This window comes from Geospiza fortis, unplaced genomic scaffold (assembly GCF_000277835.1).
Source record: "Geospiza fortis unplaced genomic scaffold, GeoFor_1.0 scaffold66, whole genome shotgun sequence".
NCBI classification, from domain to species: Eukaryota; Metazoa; Chordata; class Aves; order Passeriformes; family Thraupidae; genus Geospiza; species Geospiza fortis.
Window position 1 is genome coordinate 634125 of NW_005054312.1, and position 23038 is coordinate 657162.

A 23038-nucleotide genomic window follows, 5' to 3' on the forward strand; every position below is an offset into this window, starting at 1 on the left:
GGAAAGAAAACACAAAATCTATCTAATCTTTTATTTGTCCTTAGCAGTCACTTTAAGAAATCTTTTAATAATTAAATCTGATCCATCCCATGTCTTTGAGCATTAATATTGAATTCCTAACTCAGTTGTAGTGGTAGTTTTAGAATGTGTTTATTGTGGTCTTAGACACCATCAGACTAGTTAGGGAAAAAAATCATTGCAGAAAAAAACCTTAAATGAAAATCGTTTCAAGGCAGAGCAACTTTGGGTGAACTGCATCTCACCACTAGCTCATCAGCTGGCAGACAGATCCCAAAATTGCCGTAAGTGTGTATCTTGGGATGGCCCAGCAAGGTTTCTCTGTTCTTTGAGCTGCAATAAACATATCATTTCACCACTAGGGCTCTGCTTCACAAGTCAGGAGTGCATTTCCTCAGAGAGTTGTTGCAGCCCTCCCGCGGCAGTCTTTTCCTCTGACATTTCCCATCTCTCCCAAACTTGTCTCAGAGGCTTATAAAGGCGCTGTTGAACGTCTGCAGACTGCAGCCTGGGGTTTTACAGAAAATCCAGCTTGATATTACTCCCTTAATGCTCCAGGACATGAGCTACTGCTGCACAGCCTGTGCTTTATGGACAGCAGTCCCAAGTTAGGCTGTGTGTTCCACCACCACAGGGGGCCTTTGTTGATCCTTAACCTGAGTATGGCTGGAAGTTTGTACTGCTACTAGCCACATTGAATTTTGCATTCTCTGCCACCTTGGTAATCACAAAACTCCTTCTTTGTTATTTGAGTGGATACCAGAGAGGATTTTTCATTTATATGCTAATAGAGCTTTTGCCCAAGGGTGTTTTGCAGCTTCACATTGCAACAGGGTGAATCACGTGCTAACAACAAAATCAGGCTCCTCAACGTCAGGTTCCCTCAGCATCAATAACTTTGGAAACAAGTGACTGAAGAAGACATGCTGATTACCCAGGTTGAGATTCATCTCAGCTACCTTCAGACATTCAGAAATTAGGTGTCAAGTGTGGTCTGGACATTTAAGCTTCTCCAGAACAATCCAGTGTGGAGATGTTTAGTCACTACTTGCAGTTGCCATGCTTTTTTTTCATCGACTCAATATAGAGAAAACACAACTAGCTTCTACTATGAGTTTAACTTTCAGATTACTTAGTCAAGTCATAGTCAACTATATCCTAAGTGCTCATCTTGTGAAAAGGATGTGTTTGCCTCAAAAGGAATAGTGCTTGATAGCAAAAAGCAATTTTGAACTTTGAAATAATTTAGAAAATTTAATACAATACCAGTGCCAGCTTTGAGTCAAAGGTACCTTTGGCCACCTCTGACTTGAGCTTAAACAACAAGTATTTCATATAGGGAAAGCTTGAGTCAGGAAAGAAAAGTTAGTTTCCCAGCAACAAGCAACTTTTAGTCAGCTTCCAAAGGGATGCTGAAGGCCTCTTCCCCCACCTCATTTCCTTTTGTCTTAAAAGCAAAGGTGCAATATGACAAGGGAAATGAAAATGGGATCTCGTGCAAAAACCTCACACCCATTAGCTTCCATACATTTCAGAAACACCACCTCAATCTGACAGCCATAACAAATGTTCTCATTCCTCAGTTGAGGTGCTGAAACTCTTCTAGGCACTTCAGCCAGGGACACAGGTAGGTTGTAGCAGAAGAAATAGAAAATGTATGTGCTTCTGTGTATACAATCACTTTTGTCTAAATGATTTCTTGTCACCATTCTCACAGGAAAAAAAAAAAGGATTCTAATACTTTTTTTTTACAGAAATGCAGGTGCTCACATCAATTAAAGCATCAGCCAAGGAATGGGAGAGACTTGTGACTCTCCTTACCTTATTGCTGTAGATTATGCAATTCTGGCTTTAGTTAAGCAGTTCCAGAAAATTTCAATACAATGAAGGTGAGAAAGGAAGTTAAAAGCAAACTTAGCACTTGCATTTCGTGATAAAATTAATGTGCTTATTTGAAAAAGCAACAACAAAAAAAGATAATGCAGATATAAAATGAAACCTAAGAAATCAATCTTTTGGAATGATGGAATACTCCATGTAAGATGATCAAATCGTCTTAACTTGTTCTTCTTGTAAGAACAACTTTTCATATTGTTTCCTCTGTTCACATAAGAAAAATATGTAATGAGACTTCTTGAAGTCATTGGGTTTGTCTCTAGTTTCTGTTAGTCAAGGTCCTGGTACAAAACTCATACCCACAGTCAGAGAGGCAGTGATTTCACACATATGCCCATCTCTAAGAGGAAGCAGGATGCGTTGTCATCCTATTAATCTCATGTTCTTTCATAAGGACTAATTTTAATCATTCAGGAGGACTTTCAATGCAAATGCATATGTGCCTAATAATGCTTGCATAATGTCTTAGAAAATTTAATCACTGAGCTTCCTAGAGGTGTGCTGAACACATGCAGATCCTCATTAGATTAAAAAAATTCCCACAAAAAAATTTTTGATCAGTCCATTAAATTCCACTAATCTGCTAATACATCCAGCCAGATGACAATTTCAATACAGTTGGTAAGAAATCTGGAGCTTTTCTGCATCCAAAATTGATATTGTAGTTTGTGGAAATATTTAATGGTTTTTCAAGGTGAAATGTTTGAATCTCATTTAAATTTGTTAAGCTGCATGTGGTATTAAATGTGAAGCCCAGAAATAAGAAAGAGATTTCAAATGGAAAAATGATAAAATGTGGTTTAGGGAGCAGAGAAATGTTACTTATCATACCTTCTTTTATTTCTTTGGAGATAGAACACTACAAGAAAATTGAGTGTGTACACAGAAATCATGATGCAACAGCACTTTTCAGGGAAAAATGTTCCTTCAGAAGAATTCTTATTCTCTTCCTATATAAATGTCTTCATTCTAACAATCATCTCCATAGCTGGTTTTAAATTTATTTTTTATTATGGATGTAATCATGTATGGAATTCAGGTGTTTGCATGGAGAAAATACGGTGATGTGTTTATTAGGCTATTGCTATCATCACTTTTAGAATATCACTGTAAGGCTATCTCACATAGATGATCTCTATCATATCATCAGTCAAGTTACAGCTGCTACTGCGTTTCCTTGAGCTCCAGGTGGGAACAATTTGATCCCTCAGCAGGCTCTGCTCAGCCACAAGACCTGCAGATATGAAGGCTCACACCTTACAGCAGCTGCTCTTTGGACAAATAATGTGGGTGGGAAATTTCCCTGTTTCAGAAATCGTGGAGGGGTGGAGCTCTGACTCAGTGCAATAAAACACCCGTTCAGCAACTTCTGACACTTCGTCAAGATTGTAAATTTGTTTCAGGAGGCACTGGCACCTGTGGAGCCCAGTACTAAGGTGCCATTCGCAGCAGCTGCTTTTAATGTAGCAGCGATCTCAATGGCATCAACCTCTGCCTTATCTCAGGTAAGTGGAAAACAGAACAACCCTGGCAGGAGTCTTGGAGTTTTGATTCAGATTTTCCCCTGAACTACAACAGGTCGAGTCCCCTGTTATCTATAGGACATAAATTTCCAAGAAAACAAGATTATCCTTTCTTGGATATTTGCAGTTACCAGGACCTGGAGTCAGAATCTTTCCATATAGCACAGAACTGGTACATTCATTTTATTAGCCACAATGAGGAGGTGCAAATTGCCTGTTCCACACTGAAATGCTATAGTGGGGAATTGAAATAAGTAAAAAAAAAATATCTTTACTCTCTTTTTCATCCCCTGTTCTTCTTCCCTCAGCAGCATTCAAGCAGAAAATCAAGACCCTTGGAAAATGAAGAAAGAAAATGGATGATGCACTATGTAGCCCCAAGTGATGATGCTAAGGTACCATATTTCTACAAACTAAAAATATAGGGGACTAAACAAATACTTTTTCGAGAAGGGTAGGATCTTCCCCCCCACTCCCCCCATATTTGGTTGTTAAAGATTCATGTGGTTATGTAGAAATAGGAATATTTAATGAAAGAAAATTTTCTTTAGATGCAATATCTGCATAGTATTAATAATACAGAATGTGTTATTTCCATGGTTTTATTCCTTAGGGAAATCTCTTAGTGAACAAGTTACTGATTTGCTGTTCAAATGAGACTGACTTTGACTTTCTTCTAATGCTACCTCTTGGCTTCATGGAGCTTTACCCAGAACGAATGGAGAATGTTGGCATTGTCAGAAAGTCAGAGCATGGTTATTGGTGAACCTTTGGGGTTTGGTCATTATTACCAGTTTTCAGAAAAAATGCCCACTTTGATCCCTGTGCACTTCCTCACAACGAAAGAACAAATGTGGACACGTTTGCAGGGCCTCTGGCAGAGACAGAATTGCATCAAACACATAGCAGCTCTATCAGTGATGATTTTTGCTGCTGGCATTGTGCCGAGCTGCCTCAAAGCAAAACGTGGAGGCTACAAACAAAAAGAAAACTTATTTTTGGTGACATTTTAAATGACATGTGATTCAAGCATCTATAGCTCATATATATTTGGTTGGGGTTTTTTGTGTAACCAGACTACCAAATGAACAGAAAACTACAAACACTGTTTTGCCTGTGTCTGTCACAACTTTATCAAACTGATTGATCAAACTGATGTCTTGTTAACAGCACGCTGGCAGCTCCTACAGATGGATATTAGCGTACAAAAGGTACAAACTACCAGTGGGGTGTGAAACTTGCTGTAAGGGCAAAGTAGCACAACAAAAACTGGCATGACATTCAAGTGTTCCTAATTTGCTCTGTGTGTGTGTGTGTGTGTGTGTGTGTGTGTGTGTGTGTGTGTGTGTGTGTGTGTGTGTGTGTGTATGCTAAAGCTCAGCAACAGAATGTACTAAAGCAGGAAAAGCAGCTGTTGGGGGAAAATGATGACCCAATCTCCTTAGCAGTTTTGTAATGACTTAATGTATTCATACTGAAGCTCTGTTTTGGCTTAGAATATCCATGGCTAAGAGCAACCAACCCCTCTTTACCACTAATGTAGTTACATTTACATAAAGATTGTTAGAATCCAGCATATGTTTTAGAACATACCTGAAGTAATAAAAAAAAAAGATCCTGTGGCCATAATCTCCAATGTAGAGGGGACTGTGGGGCCCTTTCCACAGCTTCAAATCATTATTCATGCCATAATTTCTTCCTGCCAAATGAATTTCTGAAAGTTCTGTTTGCTGTGCACAGGCATTTAACAACAAACAGGCATTTAACAACATTCTCAGACACTCTTTATTTACCTCCTGGTTCTGAATGCCTTCTCTCCTCTGTAATAAATCTTGGCAGAAAACTGGCACTAAAGGCAAAGACTTGTCTAAACTGGCCAATTTCTGCCTCTTACAGGTATTGAATTTCCTGGGTAGCTTTGGTAATTGCCTCAATTTTTGTAAGTCATGGCTTACATAGATAATCATTAGTAGAGAGCTATTAGAAAGGATAACATGCTTGTAGCAGATCTTGACTTCCAGGAGAAGTAAACAGGTATAAACTTTCCTTAATGCAAATGCTCAAACATTTGCCTAAGTACTTGTTTCAATTTCAGTGGGCTTTGCATAGCTGTGTGATAAACTAAATAACTACTAGATTTGGTTTAGTAAAATACGCCTGGGGCTGCGCATGGAATTTAGCTGTTCCCTACCTATAGTGCAAAGTCAAATGCGTTCCACTGCTAAATTTTCAGGAGAACGTAACAACAATTCACAATTGTGTGGAGCTGGCTCAGCTGATAATGCTGAGATCTTACCTCCCCTGTTTAGAGCACAGCCAGGTAAAATATCCTGTGCCTTACATATGACTTTGAGCAACAATGATTAATTTATTTTTCAGTTTTGGAATACACCCACCCAGAAGCCAAGATACTCTATTCTTTGTAGCCTGATGAAGATAATGCATTTTTTGGCACTTAGCCCACTTGTTTTGATGTGTTGCTTCTGTACCTCACAGCAAAAAGTGTTAGCATTTAACAGTCAGCTCACTGAAGACACTCTGATGTGATTCCTGGCCATAAGCTTGAGCTCATGGGCAAGCATGATGGTTATATTAGGCACTGGCTTCTATTTAACATGCCTTTCAAGTACCCAATGTTTTATAAAAACATCAATCTTGACATTTTTTAAAAAAACTTCACAGCCTGGAAATTACTGCATTTTTTGTGCAATTTCCTTTGATGACCTTCATGTCTTTCATTCTTATAGAGATGGAAACTATTTGAGAGGTTAAGCTAAATTTTATCGTGATGGATTCCCCATGGTCCAACGCTCTACACACTTCAGCTGATGTACTGTCTTGTCTCACTGATTTCTTATATTTTGACCTTTTTATCAGCCTTTGACTTTTGTCACAGTAGCAGCACGTTTGTATGTACTTTCTCTTATTTCACTCAAGAGTTACTCCCTGTTATTTTAATTGAAGTCTCTCAGAAAATATCTCCTAGTGACTTCATCATCTTCAACCAGCTCTGCTCTATCTCACTTTAGATTGTCTTTTCCAAATTTTGGTCATTAGCTTTCATAACAGCTTCTTTCTTCGGCCACCCCTTCTTTTTGATCATGTTGCATGTTGTGACTTTACTAAGAGTTACTGATCTATTTGTCTTCTGCCATTATCTGAACTTCTCCTTGAGCTCTTTCTGAATATCAGTGGCCACCTACCTATTGGTCACTGAAATGGCCATCTGTTTCTTGGCCCACTATATGCTGTGCCTTCAGTATGATTTGTCTGAATATCTTTTTGCAAATACACAAGTGGCATTATAATAAGTTTGGTCATTTTATAACTTACACAGATCCTTGCTACTAGAACTGCAAACTAACACTTCCCTGTTCCTGAATCTGCCTCATTTTAATGCTATAGTATTTTTTTTGATTAGTGCTTTGCTCAGAAGTCCTTAAAAGTTTCCTTATTATTTCATAGCCTAACTCAAGGTGACTTTTTAAAATACATATTATTTATAGATATACTATTTATACCTTCCCGTTTTGTTGGAGATACTCAGTTCAGGATCTGATGATAACATATTTGTATGCAGATTAAAGCTCTTCATGTGGCAGTTGCAGTCAGACCTTAGGGCTGTTTGCATTTTCTTCCCCTGCAAATCCTCACCCTCAGACATCCACTGCAGTCATTTTATGTTACTTCTACCAAACAAAGACCTCCTACTACTATAATCATACATTAACTGCAGAACTTAATACAATCTGAAATTCCTTCTTTTCTTCTGCTTCTGTTCCTAAACAGTGAGAGGGAGCCATCCCCTGTGCTGATTTACCCTTTGCATTCAGTCTCTTTAAGACAATCATGATTCAACTCTCTTTCCTTTCTATAAACTTAAGCTGTTTTGATAAATATTCCCCAACTGTTCCCACAGTTAGAGAATCAATATAACCACCTGTGCTGCAGCCATAGTAAGCATTGTTTGTTTTCTCCTTCTTTTTGCTGATACCCTACTTGCTCTAGCTGCTGCTAGGGGACATGATGGGTATGTTCTCTGAAGATGTAAAATCCATCAAGCATCTGTGATTGTCACAACTTCTACAGACCCAGATGATCAGGCCTAGCACCTTCAACAAGGAATTGGAGATAGCCTTCTTTGGAATTAAGGACTGTAGTCAAAACTATTCCATGTCCATCAATCAGATAACCATCCTTGGTAAGGAAAACCTCTGTTCCCACAAAGCAAACTAGGAGTGTTTGTCAAAGCCATGTGTTGTGCAGTCCTGAGACATTCCCTAAGGTGCTAACACTCATCCTTAATCATCCCACTCTCATGAAAATTATTGTTTTAAAAACAAGCAAGAAAACTTAAAAAGAACCCCCCTTCTCTCCAATTATCCAAGCGCTACATTAAAAGAAGACTTTTTTGTGTAGGCCTTGATTCTACCTACAGCACAACACAGGCTGTTGGCCAATAACAAACCAAATTTCTGAAGCATCTCTGATTTCCAGATTCACTGAATTTTGTCTTCATATTGGCTGCTGATGGTCATGTGTACAATTTAATCTTACTGGCTAAATGAACTTTTTCAGCTTCTTTACACCAACTTAACTTTCCTATTCATCCTCTCTTTCCACACCTTCTCTTTGTGCTTAGATAGCTACAGGCTTTAGGAGTCAACAAAGTTTGTGAAGAAAGTGCATCTTGCTGCCTATTATATTTTTGCTGTGATGCCAACTGGAAGAGACAACTTTAGCAGAACCTTGGTTCTTTTCAGTGTTTGGTTGTGTTACAGTCAATACATATATTCAAAACATTGATACATCTCCTTTGTTATTTTTTTTCACCAGGAAGAAATGACACCTTACTCCTTGCTTACTGTGAGAATCATAAAGTTGAAAAATGCTCATCAGGCAGATTTTTGTAAGTACCACATTTTTTTATTGATATTACATCATTCTCAAATTACTGTATCAGCCCCTGTTTCTGCTAGATATTGCACAAATGCAAAACACTGAAGTCATACTACACAAGAAATCACAGTTGAAGGCGTTTTATGCCACATAATATCTATCTGCATTATCAGAGGTTTATTTGGGTATTGGATTTTTTTCCACATTATTTATCTGACAAGTTGGCTGTTTCAGGGGCTTGAAAATATCTTAACACCAGTTTAAACACACAGATGTTTATATAACATATCCATGACAAATGCATAGAATATAGAGCTGACATACTTACACACCAGTCCCTCTTAATTCTTTGGTTGTCCTGAGCATCATGACATCAGCTGACTCTTGCCCCCCAGTGAAAAATGTCAAACAGAAATCTTTTGGGGACTATGGTACATGCAAAGTGTTCTGAAAAATGTGTCATACTTGGACCACCAGCCCTTGCCTGGTCATTCACATTCCCAGAGATTTTTCTCTGAAAATTTTCTCCTGCCATTCCTACATGTGTCTCATGAACTTGGCACATCACTAATTACAAATTTTTGCATATCCCTTTATCATACTGTTCTTCCTCCTCTTGTTTTGTGTTTTCTTTCCTTTTTGGGAGATCATGATGAAGTTTGCTGAAGCCATAAAATCCTACAGAAAAAATTTCTCACCATTCCTTGGAATTTCACTCACTTTGGTGTTTCAAAACCATGGATGTCAATGTCACCCTTGTCAATTTTCCAGTCAAGTGGAGAGAAGTGGTCTATTCACATTGTCTGTAATATTGGGCTGCAGAAAATAGAAGGACTATTATAGTACAGCAGAAAAGGTCTAATTAATTTCTATTCCTTTTGAGAGCTATGAAACACTGCATATATGTGAAAGACCTCACCTTCATTGCTTGGAACTGTTGGTTTAATTTTTCTTCGTATCACCTTTGATCTAGAATAAAAATTGAACCAGATAAGAACTACAATTCAGCTGCTTATGCAAAGGGATTGCACAAAGTAAAATGATGCTGCATCCTCAGAAAACAGTGTTACAGTTGTGACCTTGTCCTCCATCCTGCGTACGGGGAGATTTCTGAGAAGTCTCACTTAGTGAGTTGTAGACATTTTGCAAATTCCTATTATCACCAAAATGTACACCCCTGGACTAGAGCTCAAGACATGTGGGTTCAGTTTTTAGCTCTGTTCATGGACTTATTGCATAAGAAGTTTAGGTAAATTTATACATCAAAACATTCTGTGCCTCTGTTGCCCTGTCTACAAAACAGAGTATCTTCTCCAATAGCTTTTGTTTCTTTCTTATCTATTTAGGTGATGCGCTCATTTTGAATCTCCTACTATTGTAGAGAGATTTTAATTAAGGTGTTAGGTAAGGCCTAGAAACAGTGGGAAGTATTTTCAGATTCTTTTGTTAATTACCAGTAAATAAGGCTTGGGGACCAGCTGGTGAAGAAAATTGTCTTTTCTTTCTGTCAGTAATTCCCCAGCTAATCTGTGAGCCTGTTCGAGACTGTTTCTTAAGGATGTCATAGAATGAAGTGCTGTAGGCCAGGATGCTGTTGAACAAGGAAGATAAACAAACATCAGACAGCTCTTTGTTGACTAAGTAACAACCTATCTCTGCTTTCAAAGAAGTTGAAGTCTCACAGGAAAAATAATGTGATACTCTGGAATTTAAAAACTTATGTACGATTCAAAAAAGATATATTGTAGCTTTCAAGTGCTTGATTTTGCACTGCTATTAATGTTCTTCTAGCTTAGTGTTTTTATTTTAACATTTGAATGCATTTGAAATATCAGAAAACTAAAATAACTAGACATGCTTCTGTGTGCTAATGAGAATAATAAAATTATATTTAGATAGCCTTTTTCCAGCAATATGATCTTTCCCCTGGAAAACTGATCAGAAGCATCTGATACAGATGCTATCTGACTGTGAGATATCTGTGGAAGACTGGCAATTTTTGTAATAACATATGTCAGACTTCCCTAAATTTTCAGTTTCCCTGTATCAAATCCAGGAGCAAGCCACCTTGTCAATCAAGTGCAGTCACTTGCTTTTTCTACCTGAATGCTGGCTTCCCATCTTTTTCAGCATTGCTGTGCTCCATTCCATTATTTTCTCTGTTTGTTGCAAGTGCAGTCACACCAGGTCATTTGGTCATAAAGTTTCTACATTTTTCTTTGACTTACTTGCCAAATCCTGGCTTCAGGAAACACTGCTTCTGTATATTTCCACTGATATTCCTCACGATTGCGTGCACCCAACATAATCTTGGCTGTTCTTTTAAAAATATGCACCTCAAGATTAATGGGATGTGTGTTTCACAAGCCTGGGATGAAATTCAAGTTTATCCTGAAATCTGATGTTACACCTTTGCCTGTGTTACACCTTTGCCTGTAGACAACACATGCTGATGGAGTTTGGCACACAAATAAAAAAATTAAACCAAAAGGAAAACATTTCACTCCTCCTGAATGGGTCAATTGGCCCCTTTCATATCCCTGCTGTCACCCCACCCTTTTTGTGGTCTCCTCCATACGAGTGATGTTCCTCTCCAGCATCTGCTTTGTGCTACATATAATTGGTTTCTGTCTTATCTTACCATGCAAATGCTCTTGACAGACCTGGGCTAATTATTTTGCACTGTACTCCTAACTAACCTTTATGCCAATTAGTAATCATGGGTCAGACTCAAACATTTCTGGCACTCCCTGATCTCACTGTGGGCACTGGAGAGAAAGGCACCCAGATAAGATCACTTACACTCATCCTGCTGCCCTGCAGGCACTGAGTGTCATCACCAGGCTCCAGTGCTCTATGCAGTTTGGCTGTGAAGGTGGTACCGGGACTAGAAAGGAATAAATCCCATTAAAGTTTGAGTCTCTTGCAGTCTGGTGTCTATTTTGCAGTGGTATTCCCCTCCTCAGTCCAAGACTGCATGCAGCCTTTGGTAAAATAGTGGCTTTTTAGGTCACTGGTGTGTCCATTTGCTCCTTCTCAGCTGGAAGTCAGTGCTAGTGCTTTTACAAAACCTCATGATTCCTAACTCTGTTAATGGTGTCACTTCTTCTACAGAGCTCCCCATATGTGGGAGGAATATCTGGTCAGGATGACAGGGAAAATAGTCTATTAGCTTCTTTTCTTGCTGATGATATCCCTTCCAGTGTTTCCCAAAAGAAAGGAAAATGAGCTGGGTGATGGGAGAGGAGGACCATGGTGGCACAGACTCTCCAACACCTTCCAGCTGCTCTCCTTAAACAAGTGAGTTATTGGGTGGCCACATAGAGCTGCACCAAGCTCCCAGCCTGGCCCATTTTCACCATCATTAGTGTTTGTTTTATGGCAGCCTCTAAACCCTGTGGCTGAAGCTGACACCTGCCCCACAGACAAACAGAGGATCAGTGAGGGGATCTGCCTCATCTGGCGTGCCTGAAGCCCAGGCACCAAGAGAGGGGATTTGCCTTGAGGCAACAGAACTGGAATTGATTCCACATTCCAAGACGTGACTTTTGCTGTTGGAGTGCATGTTCAGGCTCCTTAACACAGATGAGGTGAAGAGCAGTGGTGTCAGGTCTGGCTTGACACATTTAGCCTTAGTGGTGCTGAGTGTTTGCAATGCTTTCCCTGGACTGCAGAGGTGGATTTGAGCTCTGTGTCCCAGTAAGAAATTACCCAGAGTGAGCTTCAGGTTCACAGGTGCTTTTTTTTCTGGGACACAGTAACTTCTCTGAGAGAAGTCTTGCCAGATCAAGAGGCTGTCAGAGCTGAGGTAGGAAAGTTAATGTTGGGCTGAAATGTGACTGCACTCCAGTATATTTTCTGCTGTAGAAAACAGGCACATGTGGAAACCTTCTCAGCTGTGGAAACAAACCCTTTAGTCTTAGCTGGGATGTCAGAACAATCACTCCTCTTCCTCAATTCTTCCTTCTGTTTTCAGATCTTCCTTTGGTTTTCCCCCATTGAATGAAGAGAGATCTCATGTATTTATAAAAGAGGAGCTCAGAGACTTTGTCCTCTAAGGTCTAATGAGATTGGAACCTTTGCAAATTCGAGTCATTCTCCAGAGGCATTAAGGGTTATTTTTGCTACAGAAAATAAGTGCAAAAAAAAAAATAAAGAAAAAGGGAGATTACCGCTAGTGCAGGTGGTACTAATGGCCCTGTCCCAGGAAAGCAAGTGGTGCCAGTGGGAGCACAGTGGCACTGGAGGTGACCCAGGGTATGAAACTTTGAGCTGGGACTGCAGTGGGTACTGCACCCACTGAATCTGCTCCAGAGAGAAAATCCTACTTTGCCACTTGACTTAAATGGCTGGACTGGGTAAAGGGCTCATTCACAAAGGGACTATGTTCATCCCTGGTCAAAGACATCACTGCTTAAGCACAGTTCACCTATGAGCTTTTGTTATTTCCACAAGTAAGCCACAGAGAGCAATATTGTGCTTACAAACGAGTGTTGCACCAGGTTACTGGTAGAGCTCTCAGCTGAGTCCAAATCCCCTTTCAGATAGCAGTAGGAGGTAAATCCTCAGTACTGTTTGTATTGTACTAAGCTGGTGAGGGAAAATGTTCCCAAATATCATGTCCAGCAATTGAGAAATGGGAGCAGTACCCCTCCTCCTCTTAGGTGAACTGTATAAACTAGGATTCAATGAGAACTTGTCTGTGCAGGTGAAGAATATTTCACTAGGAGAAAATTATTTCTTTGTTTTGGTGTTACGAAATGCAGTAACAGGACAGATGGGATTTTGTAGCTTACATTCATTGTTCCTATGAGACTAGTTTTTCTTATATGCTTTGGTTTCAGTGCTGTAATTTTCTCCTTACATGAGATGTGTGATTTTAGCATGTGATGTTCATCTCAGGCACACTTCACAGGACTGTACTCTCCCAGAGTAGCACACATAGTTGCAGTTCTGAACTACTTCTTTCAGTCTTGTATTTTTAACTGATCTTTAGCTCTAAGACAGAGTTGAGAAGCAGTCTCACCATCATAAAAATTGAATCAGAAGCTACAAATTGGAAAAGGACACCAGGGTCACTTAGTACTGACTTTCAGAGAGGCTGTGAGTTCAGATGTCTCAGCATTCACATGAGGTGACATTATGTCATCAGGGAAGTTGCAACACGTGCACTGAAGTAAGGGCCTGGCATGGTATGAAACTGCTAACAAAGCCCAGCAACTGCATTCCAGCTGCAGCATGAAGAACATGTAAATAGAAATTTTTTGTATTAGCTCTCAGGTAGCAATAAATAAACTGGAACATTTTCAGTAGCTCTCCTGTACACTTTTTTCAGGGATAAGAGAGAGCAATGTAAGGTGATTAGACATTTCAAGGGCTGCCATGTAATAATGGTATCATAATTATCATAATATTCAGCAGGCATTCAACTATCCTGTTATCTTTTATTTATCTCACTGTTTTCCTCACAGTTTAGCCTCAGTTCAAGTGAAGTGCCACTTCTACAGAAATACGTAAGCTCAGTTAGAACCACAGCATGGGAATACTGTCTCTAAAATTAAAGGAAAACATAGAAAATCACAGGAATCCTATGGAAAACAATAACATCTCCACATTGGTAGGGGCTGTAGATGATTTGTGGCAAAATCAGATGTGGCGTAGTCCCCTTTCTTCACAGGAAGAGAATGTACTTTGTCCTAGTGCTATCACCTCACCCCATCTTCAAGGTCAAATTTGTGTACAGGAGTTACTAACACTATTATGTAATTTATTTGCCTGTGACCAACTAGCCTTGTTACAGCAGAATCACACAAAGTGGCTGAGGTGTGAAGACACTTCTGGAGATTGTGTAGTCCAGACCCCTGCCGTAAACAGGATTGGCTTCAATAGGTTGTTCAGAGTCACATTCATTTGGGTTTTGAACATCTCCAAGGGTAGAGACTTCACAACCTTTCTGGGCAATCTGTGACAGTGTGTGGTGGTGTTTACAGTGTCACGGTAAACATTAAATTTTTGCTTATGTTTCAGTGGGATTCCCTGCGTATTGGTTTGTGTCCTTTTACCTTTCACTGGGCACCACTGAGGAGGGTCTGACTCAGACTTATTAATTTTCCTCTCCCCTGATCAGGTATTTACATAAATTGATAAGACCCTGTAAGCCTTCTGTGCTTCAGGCTGAAGTGTCTCAGCTCTCTCAGCTTCTCCCCACAGAGCAGATGATCCATTTCCCCATTATCTTTCTGGACTTTTTTGTTCAGCTCACTTCAGCACATCCTTACCTCTCTTGTACTGGGGAACCCAGAGATGTGGCCTTGTCAGTGCTGAGCAGAAAAGGAGGACCACCTTTCCAGCTGCTGGCAGCACTTCCGATGCAGCTCAGGAGGCTGCTGGCCTCGCTTGCCACAGGACAGCTCACTGGCTTGTGTTCAACCTTACATGGACAGATGCTTTTCCGCAGAGCTGCTATGCAGTTGGCCAGCCCTCAGCCCATCCTGGTGCCGGGGTTTTGACTCCTCCTGTGAAGGACTTTGCATTAAATCAGTTCAGAAATGTTAATTTCTGAATTACATTCCCCCTCATCCACTTTGGCAGTTTTGGAGATGCTGGATTTATGTTTTTGAAACACTTGAGATTGGCGGTTGTGTGTGCATTAATGAGAAGAGGGATGGTCCAGGTGCCCCGAAGCCACATTTACTTCTTGGCTGTTGTACAGGCTCTGTAGATCAGAGGCAATGATACCATTTATCAGGATTAGTACATCACAGCTCAGCAGGCTGTCAGGCAGCACAGGGAGGGAAGGACTTTCAGTTATCAGACAGATCAACAAACAGAGCCCTCCCACTCCCAATGAATTAAGTATTGTACTGGTAATTGCCAAAGTCAACATATTATCCCATCACCTCCATCATGTTAAAATCTGAGATTCTGTTGTCAGTGGAAATAATTTCAAAGACAAGCAATCTACTACCTTCTAGAGAGAAAACTCCTGACAGTGTCAAGAAATTCCTTCAAGATACTGCATGAAGACCTGTACCATGCTTACAGATGGTAGGTGCTCTTCTCCCTGCTTGCAAGGTTGACTGCCACGGCACCAGACTCCTCCTCTTTTCTGGCAAAAGCCCATGTTTACAGAGCAGGATGGATCAACCCTTGTAGCTGCCTCTGGAAAATTTCCTGTGCAAGATCTGAGAATCTCTTTGGTATTCACTTGGTTCAGGATCTATGTGAGATGGTAACTTAGAGCAAGTGCAGCCTCACTCCACTCCCTCCATCCACAAGATGCAAATCCTTTCTGCCGCTTCACTTTTCCTGAAGTGAAGAGATGTGGAAAGAGATGTGAAGTAGGAATTAGATTCCTGGTCTTTCAAGCATCAGCAAGCACCAGGAAAAGGGTCCAGTTCCTACTGAGCTCCTGAAGCAGCAATTGTACTGCTGGTAGGCCTCTCCCTTCCTACCCCGCCTAGGGAGATGAGGATCAAGGTCACTGCAGTAATTAATTTTCTGTCATAAAGAGTTAATAACCAGGTATGTCAGACATCTACTATCTGAATCAGACTTAAACCTGATTCTTTTGGTATTTCTCACCAAGTTCAACTGCTACAGAGACAATTTATTTGCAATCCCTCCCAGGGTCTGAAATTAATGCTGTGCTGCCTCTGGCATGGTTTCATCTGCCAAATTTTGTTAATATGGAGCAATATAAGACTTCTGAATATACACACTACTCTATTTGTTAGCTAGGATTGTATTTTTTATTTGAATGTATAAGATTATGCATAATTGTTTGAATGCACTGCTTATTAAAAATAGTGTTGAGATGAACAAAATAATTTTATGCAGCAGTGTGATTTTTATCTTTCTGGTTTGGCCAATGTTTATCAGAAAGAACTGGTCATCTCTCACCCATGTTTAAGCTATAGAACATTTCAATGTCTCCACTTCTTGTATCATACCTCCTCTGCCAGATACTTTCTGCCTATGTTTCTACAGTAAGCCAATCTGATTGCTATGTGAGGCTCTGGCTGCCAACAGCTTCAGATGAAATATTCCACACCAAAACCATCAAAAACTGCAGAAATCCTGTGTGGAATGAAACTTTCTACTTCCGGATACAGAGAAAAGTCAAGGTAAGCAACCCAAAACCTCTCTTTTTCATCTAATCTCTGTGCAGTGTCTTTCAGTTTAGCCCAAAACCCCTAAACTAGAAGTATCTTCTAGTGCATTTCTGAGTTCACTTAAAATTCCCCACACAAGCTCAAGCAAAGCAATTCTGGCTTTGCTGAAACCCAATTTACTCCTAACAGATAGTTGTTGTTATTCACATATGGGTAATGAGAGTCTGACCTCCTTGGGGAAGGCTGATGGGACCCATGACAGTGACAACACAGGGAAACTGAAATGAAAATATAAAATTACACTGTAACAGAAAAACACATCTTTTTCTGAAAGGACATGAAGTAATGGCAGGAGATGATGCCAAATTCTTGTATGATAAAGATCTTTACTCAGTTTGCTGCTGGTAATTGAACTACACTCAAATACCTGTCAACAGGTGGCTGAAAGCAGAAGGTCCAAGGATCTAGAAGAGTGATTATTGATATGAAGTAATCTCTATTGCCCCTGCTGATATAAAGCAATATAGAGCTTTTGGTAATCCATATTTCTCCCTAGCAGATTGCAATTTTTATGAGATCTATTTAAAAGCATAACAGCTGACTCAAAAGAGACCTCAGTTCAGCTTTAATTGATAAGACTAAGACCTGGCTCTTTATACTTGCTTTCTTACTCTCCCTTCTCACGCTTTTTCATCAATTATTTTCTATTTCCTCTCTGTAAAGCAGACACTAAGCCTGGAAGAGCTGCAGAATGTCATATTTCTTGTATGTCATGCATGCTAGTGAACTGGATATTTTTCATTTCTTTTCCTAGAATGTTCTGGAAATTACTGTTTCTGATGATGACATCATTCACGATGATGATCATGCAATTGTGCTTTTTGATGTTGCTAAAATTCCCCTTGGGGCAAGAGTTTTTACAGCATTCCCACTAACCCCAGAGGTAAGTGCTCTGTCAGACATTTAGTACAGCTTGATGTCCATTCTCTCCCCTCTGTTAAAGAGGTGTACTGTCTCTTCTGGTTTTACCACCAGGACCAGCTTGGTGGTAAAGATGTAGCAAAATTTATTAACATCCTGGAAACTGCACATCAGTGACAAAATAGATGGCCTTCTCAAATTCTTGTTGGTTTCCTTTCGCACAGGTCATGGCCAAATTCACAAGCCCCAGAGCAGATGCAGTTTTAGGGAAACTTTGCACTTTAAATAACCTGGTAGAAAATAACAGTTTATGTAATCCTCACAAAGACTATAAAAACCAAAACAATGCAAGCACAGGGAAATGGCCTGTTTCCACAATATTTTCCTAAACACTAAACCTTAGCATATCATGTTCTTCTCTGCCAGCACATGGCAGCCGGCAGAGAAGAAAGCATGAAATAGGTTTGTTAGGGAGATTTACAAGCACCAAACATCCTTCATTCTTCAAGTACAATAGAGTTCCTTGAGGAAGAAGAAACTGCCTCTGTCATTTAGTGCTGATAATAACAAGTACAAAACAGAATATTTTTACTCATTAAAGGTAAATGACACAGTGCTTGCAAAAACTAAGGCCACTTTGATAACCTCTACACATGCTACTTGAGACAGCTTCTTTTTTGATTTTCAGGGGAAGGAGGAGCTGGAAGTTGAGTTTTCATTGGAGACCATGTGAGTAAACCCCATTACTGTTGGCAGCTTGGAGTTCTGCATTAGTGCAGGGAAACCTTCTGTAGATCCAGTACCACCTTAATAGCCAGAGACAAGTTTTTCCAGACTTAATATGTGCATTAAAAATCATTATATGAAAGGAAAAATGCCATGATGTGGAGAAGAGTTGAGAATTTTTAATTCTGTGACTTTCTCTTAAGATTTTTGACTTACATAGTTCCGAGTTGGCTGGCAAACCCCGCTGCAGTAAGTCTGTAGATTTACTGGACAGTGTTTTCTGGGAAAGTCATGGCTGAGGAGAATGTTGCTACCCAATTTGTGTCATGCCTGTGCTACTAAGGCTGTTGCAAGGACTTTCCAGGTGCCTTACAGCACCTGGAAATTTAATAATTTCTGCTGGGTCGTTATGTGGCATTTAGTGTCAATGGAGTATACTTACAGAAATCACAAGAAGGAGTAACAAAAAAAATAGTAATAAAAAATTTAGAGAGAATAATGTGTCCTGCTCAGGACAGTATCCAGAATGTATTGTTTATAAAATATATATATTGTTTGTTTTGTTTTCCAGACAGGGTCCTCCTGAAACCATCATCACAAATGGGGCAATAGTGGTAAAATAATGTTTTGTTCTTTTGTATTCTTTCCTTACCACATCATTCCTTACCACAGCTGACTATAATGTCAGTGAGGGAAACATTGCAAATCTTAATTCTTTAGTGATACTTTTTCTTAGGAGCTTTATCTTTAAGGACAACAGTATGATCTTAGAGGTGCCTTCTAAGATCAAAATTATAATTTTCCCTTGTTTTGTCTGCATCCATTGAAAATGACAACGTGTTTAGCATAGCACCATCTTCCCATGTGACAATAAATTAATTCTCACATTCACTGTGTCTGGCAAAAGTGTCCAACACAGCTGGCCTCCCCCTTTCAAACAATGACCTTTCCTACAATGATCCTTTCAACATCTGTCAGCACTGATGGTGAGATGGCTGGATGAGCTATCTAATTAGATAACTCATTAGATGATAATTAGCTAGTGAGTTATCTAATCTGTCCTCATCACACCTACCATAGTGTCGTGAAGAAGCCTGTTTGGAAATTCACTTGGACAGCAGGAGGCAAAAGAAGCATTTTTCAGGTAAGATAATTACTTCTTAAAATAATTATTGGTGATTTTACTGTCTCTAACAAGGCCTGGACATTGCATCAGCAAAATACTAAGGCTTTAATTGATCACATCTAAGGTGATTTGTACAAAATTTGCAGTAGGGAATGCCACCAGTACTGCAGCAGTTCAGGGCTCTGACTTCATGGGGAGTCTTGTTCCAGATTAGAAACAACTAGAATCAGATGATTATACAGAAGGTATCTAAAACCCAAGTTGAGATTCTGCAAACTTCTGCTGCAGTTCTGCTGAACCCTGAAGAAGCTTAATTCCTCAGGTATTATAGTTATATTATAGTGTTAACTTTGCTCAGGATCTCTGTCACTTCAACTTACGCATGTGCACAGAAACACCTCATTTTTTGCAGGGGTTAGCCACTCAGCAGCTGGCTCCTGCCTGACCCTGGTCAAGATTCAGAGTCTAGAAGCTCCTCTGCCACATCCCCTGAGGGGCTGGATCTGGTAGGCAATCTCAGAGCATGCATAATGCACACTGGCAGGATTAGCTGAACTATTCATATGAATAGGGTCATCTGCTGCTCATAAGAGTCAGATCTTATTTTAGGGGACTGAGAACTTCTTCAGCTCATTATTTGGCCCGGGATGAGGATGATTTACCATGCAAAGTACCTGGTTGTATTCACTGTGTCATGATGAAACTGCAACAGAAAAGCAGCAACCTAAAATTCAGTGCCATCCATATCACGTTCCCATCTGACTCCTTGCTCAGCACATTATAATGATACAGTCACCTGAAATGTTTGGGGTTTGGATCACTTTTAGAAGATAGTTTTCCAAATACAAAGGAAGTGGAGAAGGAATTTATTCAAAGCTATCTTTTGCTTCTTTTTTTCCTCTCTCTCTTTTTTTTACAATTATAAGTAACTTTGTGTATGCATTTTCTCTCATTGTTTTAGAGAATGAGCTAACATTTACAGTGAGAGGATCCTTTGAAGAAACTCAGACAGTTTCAGTGGGCTGTGGCTCCCACTCCCCTCTCCCAGATCCCACTTTCTTCCACTATGCCAGATACAAGCAACCTTCCCTGGATGTTGCACTCAGAAAGAAGAGGAAGCTTCCCACCTTTGTACGTTACCCCAGAACATGGTAGACAACACAGACAGTTCTATGACCTGACATTTATGTGTGAATAGGGAGCAAGAGGAGAACATTTCTGTTTTAACCAAAAAGCACTCCGTGTTCCTTTTCAGTGTGCTTGCATGTCATGTGCACCAAGGAGGAGAAGTGTCCCCTTGACAATCCCTCTGAAGTCACTCCCCTCCGAGCAGGAAGTAGTTGGTGAGGTGAGTGTCTGCTGGCCATGGGGAATCCTTTGCGAGCTTTTTAAAATTCTTTCTGATTTGCATGAAGCAGAAACTAAGGGCCAGTTCTCTTTTTACAGAGACAGTTGTTTTCTAACCTCCCTCCAACCTAGGGCAATGCATAGTGAAGTAAATTATTTGAAGCAAAATAAAATGGGAAATCCATGGGAAAAGGGGGAAGAAGAAAAATACCTAAGCTGTTGTTCATGCTCCTTGTACTGTCCATGTACTAACCAGGCTGGAGGTGACTGGGTGCCACTGGGACAGAGTGGTGAGTCCTGGCACACTGTCCCAGGAAGCAAACCTGCGCCATGTGTGAGGGGTGCTCAGCCTTTCGGGCTTCCCCTTGTACCTGACGTTGTTGTGTGAGAGGCTCTGGTTTCAGCACCCATCTTCAGTGCTGGATCCTTCCAGGGAGGTGAGCTGTAGCACTGCAGCTCTTCTGGTATTTATTTGTGCAGCTAACTAGTACTAGGCAAGCTATACTGAGTTTTATGAGAGAGATAACATGGGGACTACAGATGATAGTGTACTAAAGTCTTATCTATTAAATCAGTGCATATCTCTGGTTACTATTGAAATATTGAGAAGATATCTCAGTTTTTTGAGACTCAGTGTTTTGTTGGTATAATGATGACCCAAAAGATCCGTGTCTCAGTCTGAATGGGGGAAAGGGACTATTTTAAACAAAATATCAGTATTCATCATTTTACCTTTTCAATTTTCAGCACAGAAAATTTGATTTGCTCCTTAAGGTGAAAAAATGGTAAGACACCTGTGGTTTTCGCCTTGTTTTCCCCTTGGTTCTTTGTATTTAGATAGTTGTAAATCAAGTTCCAATCTCTTTGTTACTACTGCCTTTGTCCTGAATGCTAGTCCATCCTTATTTCAGACTATAAAAAAAATACACTCAGTACATAATGCAAAGATTTTCAGCCATAGAGTTTTTGTAATGGGAGAGGGAGTTAAGAAAAGGTTTTATAAAGAAAATACCAATTTTCTATTCATACTGTGCTGCAATCAATATTACATGGCAAGGGCTACTGTAGACACGCTGATACCTCTACTATTTATTGCCAAATGCAGATTCTCAGTAAAAGCAACATTTCAAAACTGATTGAAAAAACATTTTATGTTTCCCAAAGGGTCTCTTTAACTGTTTTCTTCCACTGAAAGATCAAAATCAGAGTGCCTGGATACTCTAAGATGTGAAAAAATATGAAATCATAAATGTACTTGCATTTATTGTTTTAATGTCTACTCAAAGAGATAAATGCAAATAAACTCAGTGAAGTGATTGCTTATTTCTAAAGGAGGAAACACACTGTGTGTTTGGGAATATTATTCAGGCCTTAGTAAAATTTATAAGATGGCTATATTACATTATGTTCCATATTGTAACAGGAGAGAATTTCCAGAAAAGTAGGTGCTTTTTCCATCATGCTGTTTATTTTCAGTAAATATACTGTGAAATACACACACAATTTACAGCTGTCATTTGAAAACTTCTTCCTTAGAAGCCTATGCAAGATTTTCACAGCAGCTTTCAAACCACAAATGCAGTGCTTTTAAGCATCAAAAGAGCATCTGATCATGCAAATCTACGACTTCAGTAGAACGTTTCGCAGGTATCAGTGGAAGTCCACAAAGCTTTTTAAAGCCACCTCTGAAACACTGCCCTCTGCAGGCGTCTGGATTTATGTCTGAAAAGGAACGGCTGCCATTTGTAGCTATATTTAATTCCAGGCATCTTTGGCAGAGAGAAAAAAAAAATCCTTTCAGTTCAAAGGTAGATGGACTGTTTTTCTCCAAGGAAAAAAACAGAACATTTAATATCTTCCTCCTTTGCTTTATGTAGACCTGGCATTGAAGGCATGTCTATTTATGAAGTAAAGCAATTAAGATGCTGGCTTAGACTACAAATGTGATGTATGATACCCGATCCTTGTTGCAGCCAGGAAGACCTAGACGTACGCCTGGGGTTTGATCTGTGTGCCCAGGAACAGGATTTCATTCGCAAGAGGAAGAAGGTGGTTGCAGTTGCTTTGAAGGACATTCTCCATCTGGAAGACGACTTGCAGGACGATGAGGTATCTGAGACATAATTATTCTCTGCTTTCTGCACAGATAAGTGTCAAAACATAGCATTGATGGTCACATTTTTTGGAAATGCTGTAGTTTCATGTACAAGCTACAGCTGAGTTCTTTTCTCAGTGGCTGACTTCTTTTCTCTATTCTAGGGAAGGAATGAGTACTCATCACAAACATGAATAAAAAGCCTGTAGCCCTGAAGCTAGAGAATCTAGCTTTGTGTTCAGTAGCAGTCTGTCCTATATAGAGAAGGGCTTGGTGCTCTCAGAGCCAAGGCCAAAGTTTCTTTTTGGCCAGATCTGAACAGTGGATCCAGCACTTCATTCCCTCACGGCTAAAACTGGATTTTATTTTGTGT

At 39.9% G+C, this 23038-nt stretch overlaps 1 protein-coding gene across 1 annotated transcript in view; it reads left to right on the forward strand.

The window, feature by feature from the left end:
- The first annotated feature begins 1901 nt into the window (after positions 1-1901).
- Positions 1902-23038, forward strand: part of LOC102035617 (cytosolic phospholipase A2 epsilon-like) — a 32620-nt gene continuing 11483 nt past the window's right edge. Inside the window, exons 1-13 of the mRNA XM_014306363.2 lie at positions 1902-1907; positions 3300-3419; positions 3749-3824; positions 8260-8346; positions 16326-16462; positions 17265-17393; positions 18060-18100; positions 18669-18711; positions 19178-19241; positions 20185-20354; positions 20479-20571; positions 21318-21355; positions 22544-22679. Coding sequence (XP_014161838.1) covers positions 1902-1907; positions 3300-3419; positions 3749-3824; positions 8260-8346; positions 16326-16462; positions 17265-17393; positions 18060-18100; positions 18669-18711; positions 19178-19241; positions 20185-20354; positions 20479-20571; positions 21318-21355; positions 22544-22679 — 1140 coding nt within the window. The remainder of the gene's footprint in view (positions 1908-3299; positions 3420-3748; positions 3825-8259; positions 8347-16325; positions 16463-17264; positions 17394-18059; positions 18101-18668; positions 18712-19177; positions 19242-20184; positions 20355-20478; positions 20572-21317; positions 21356-22543; positions 22680-23038) is intronic.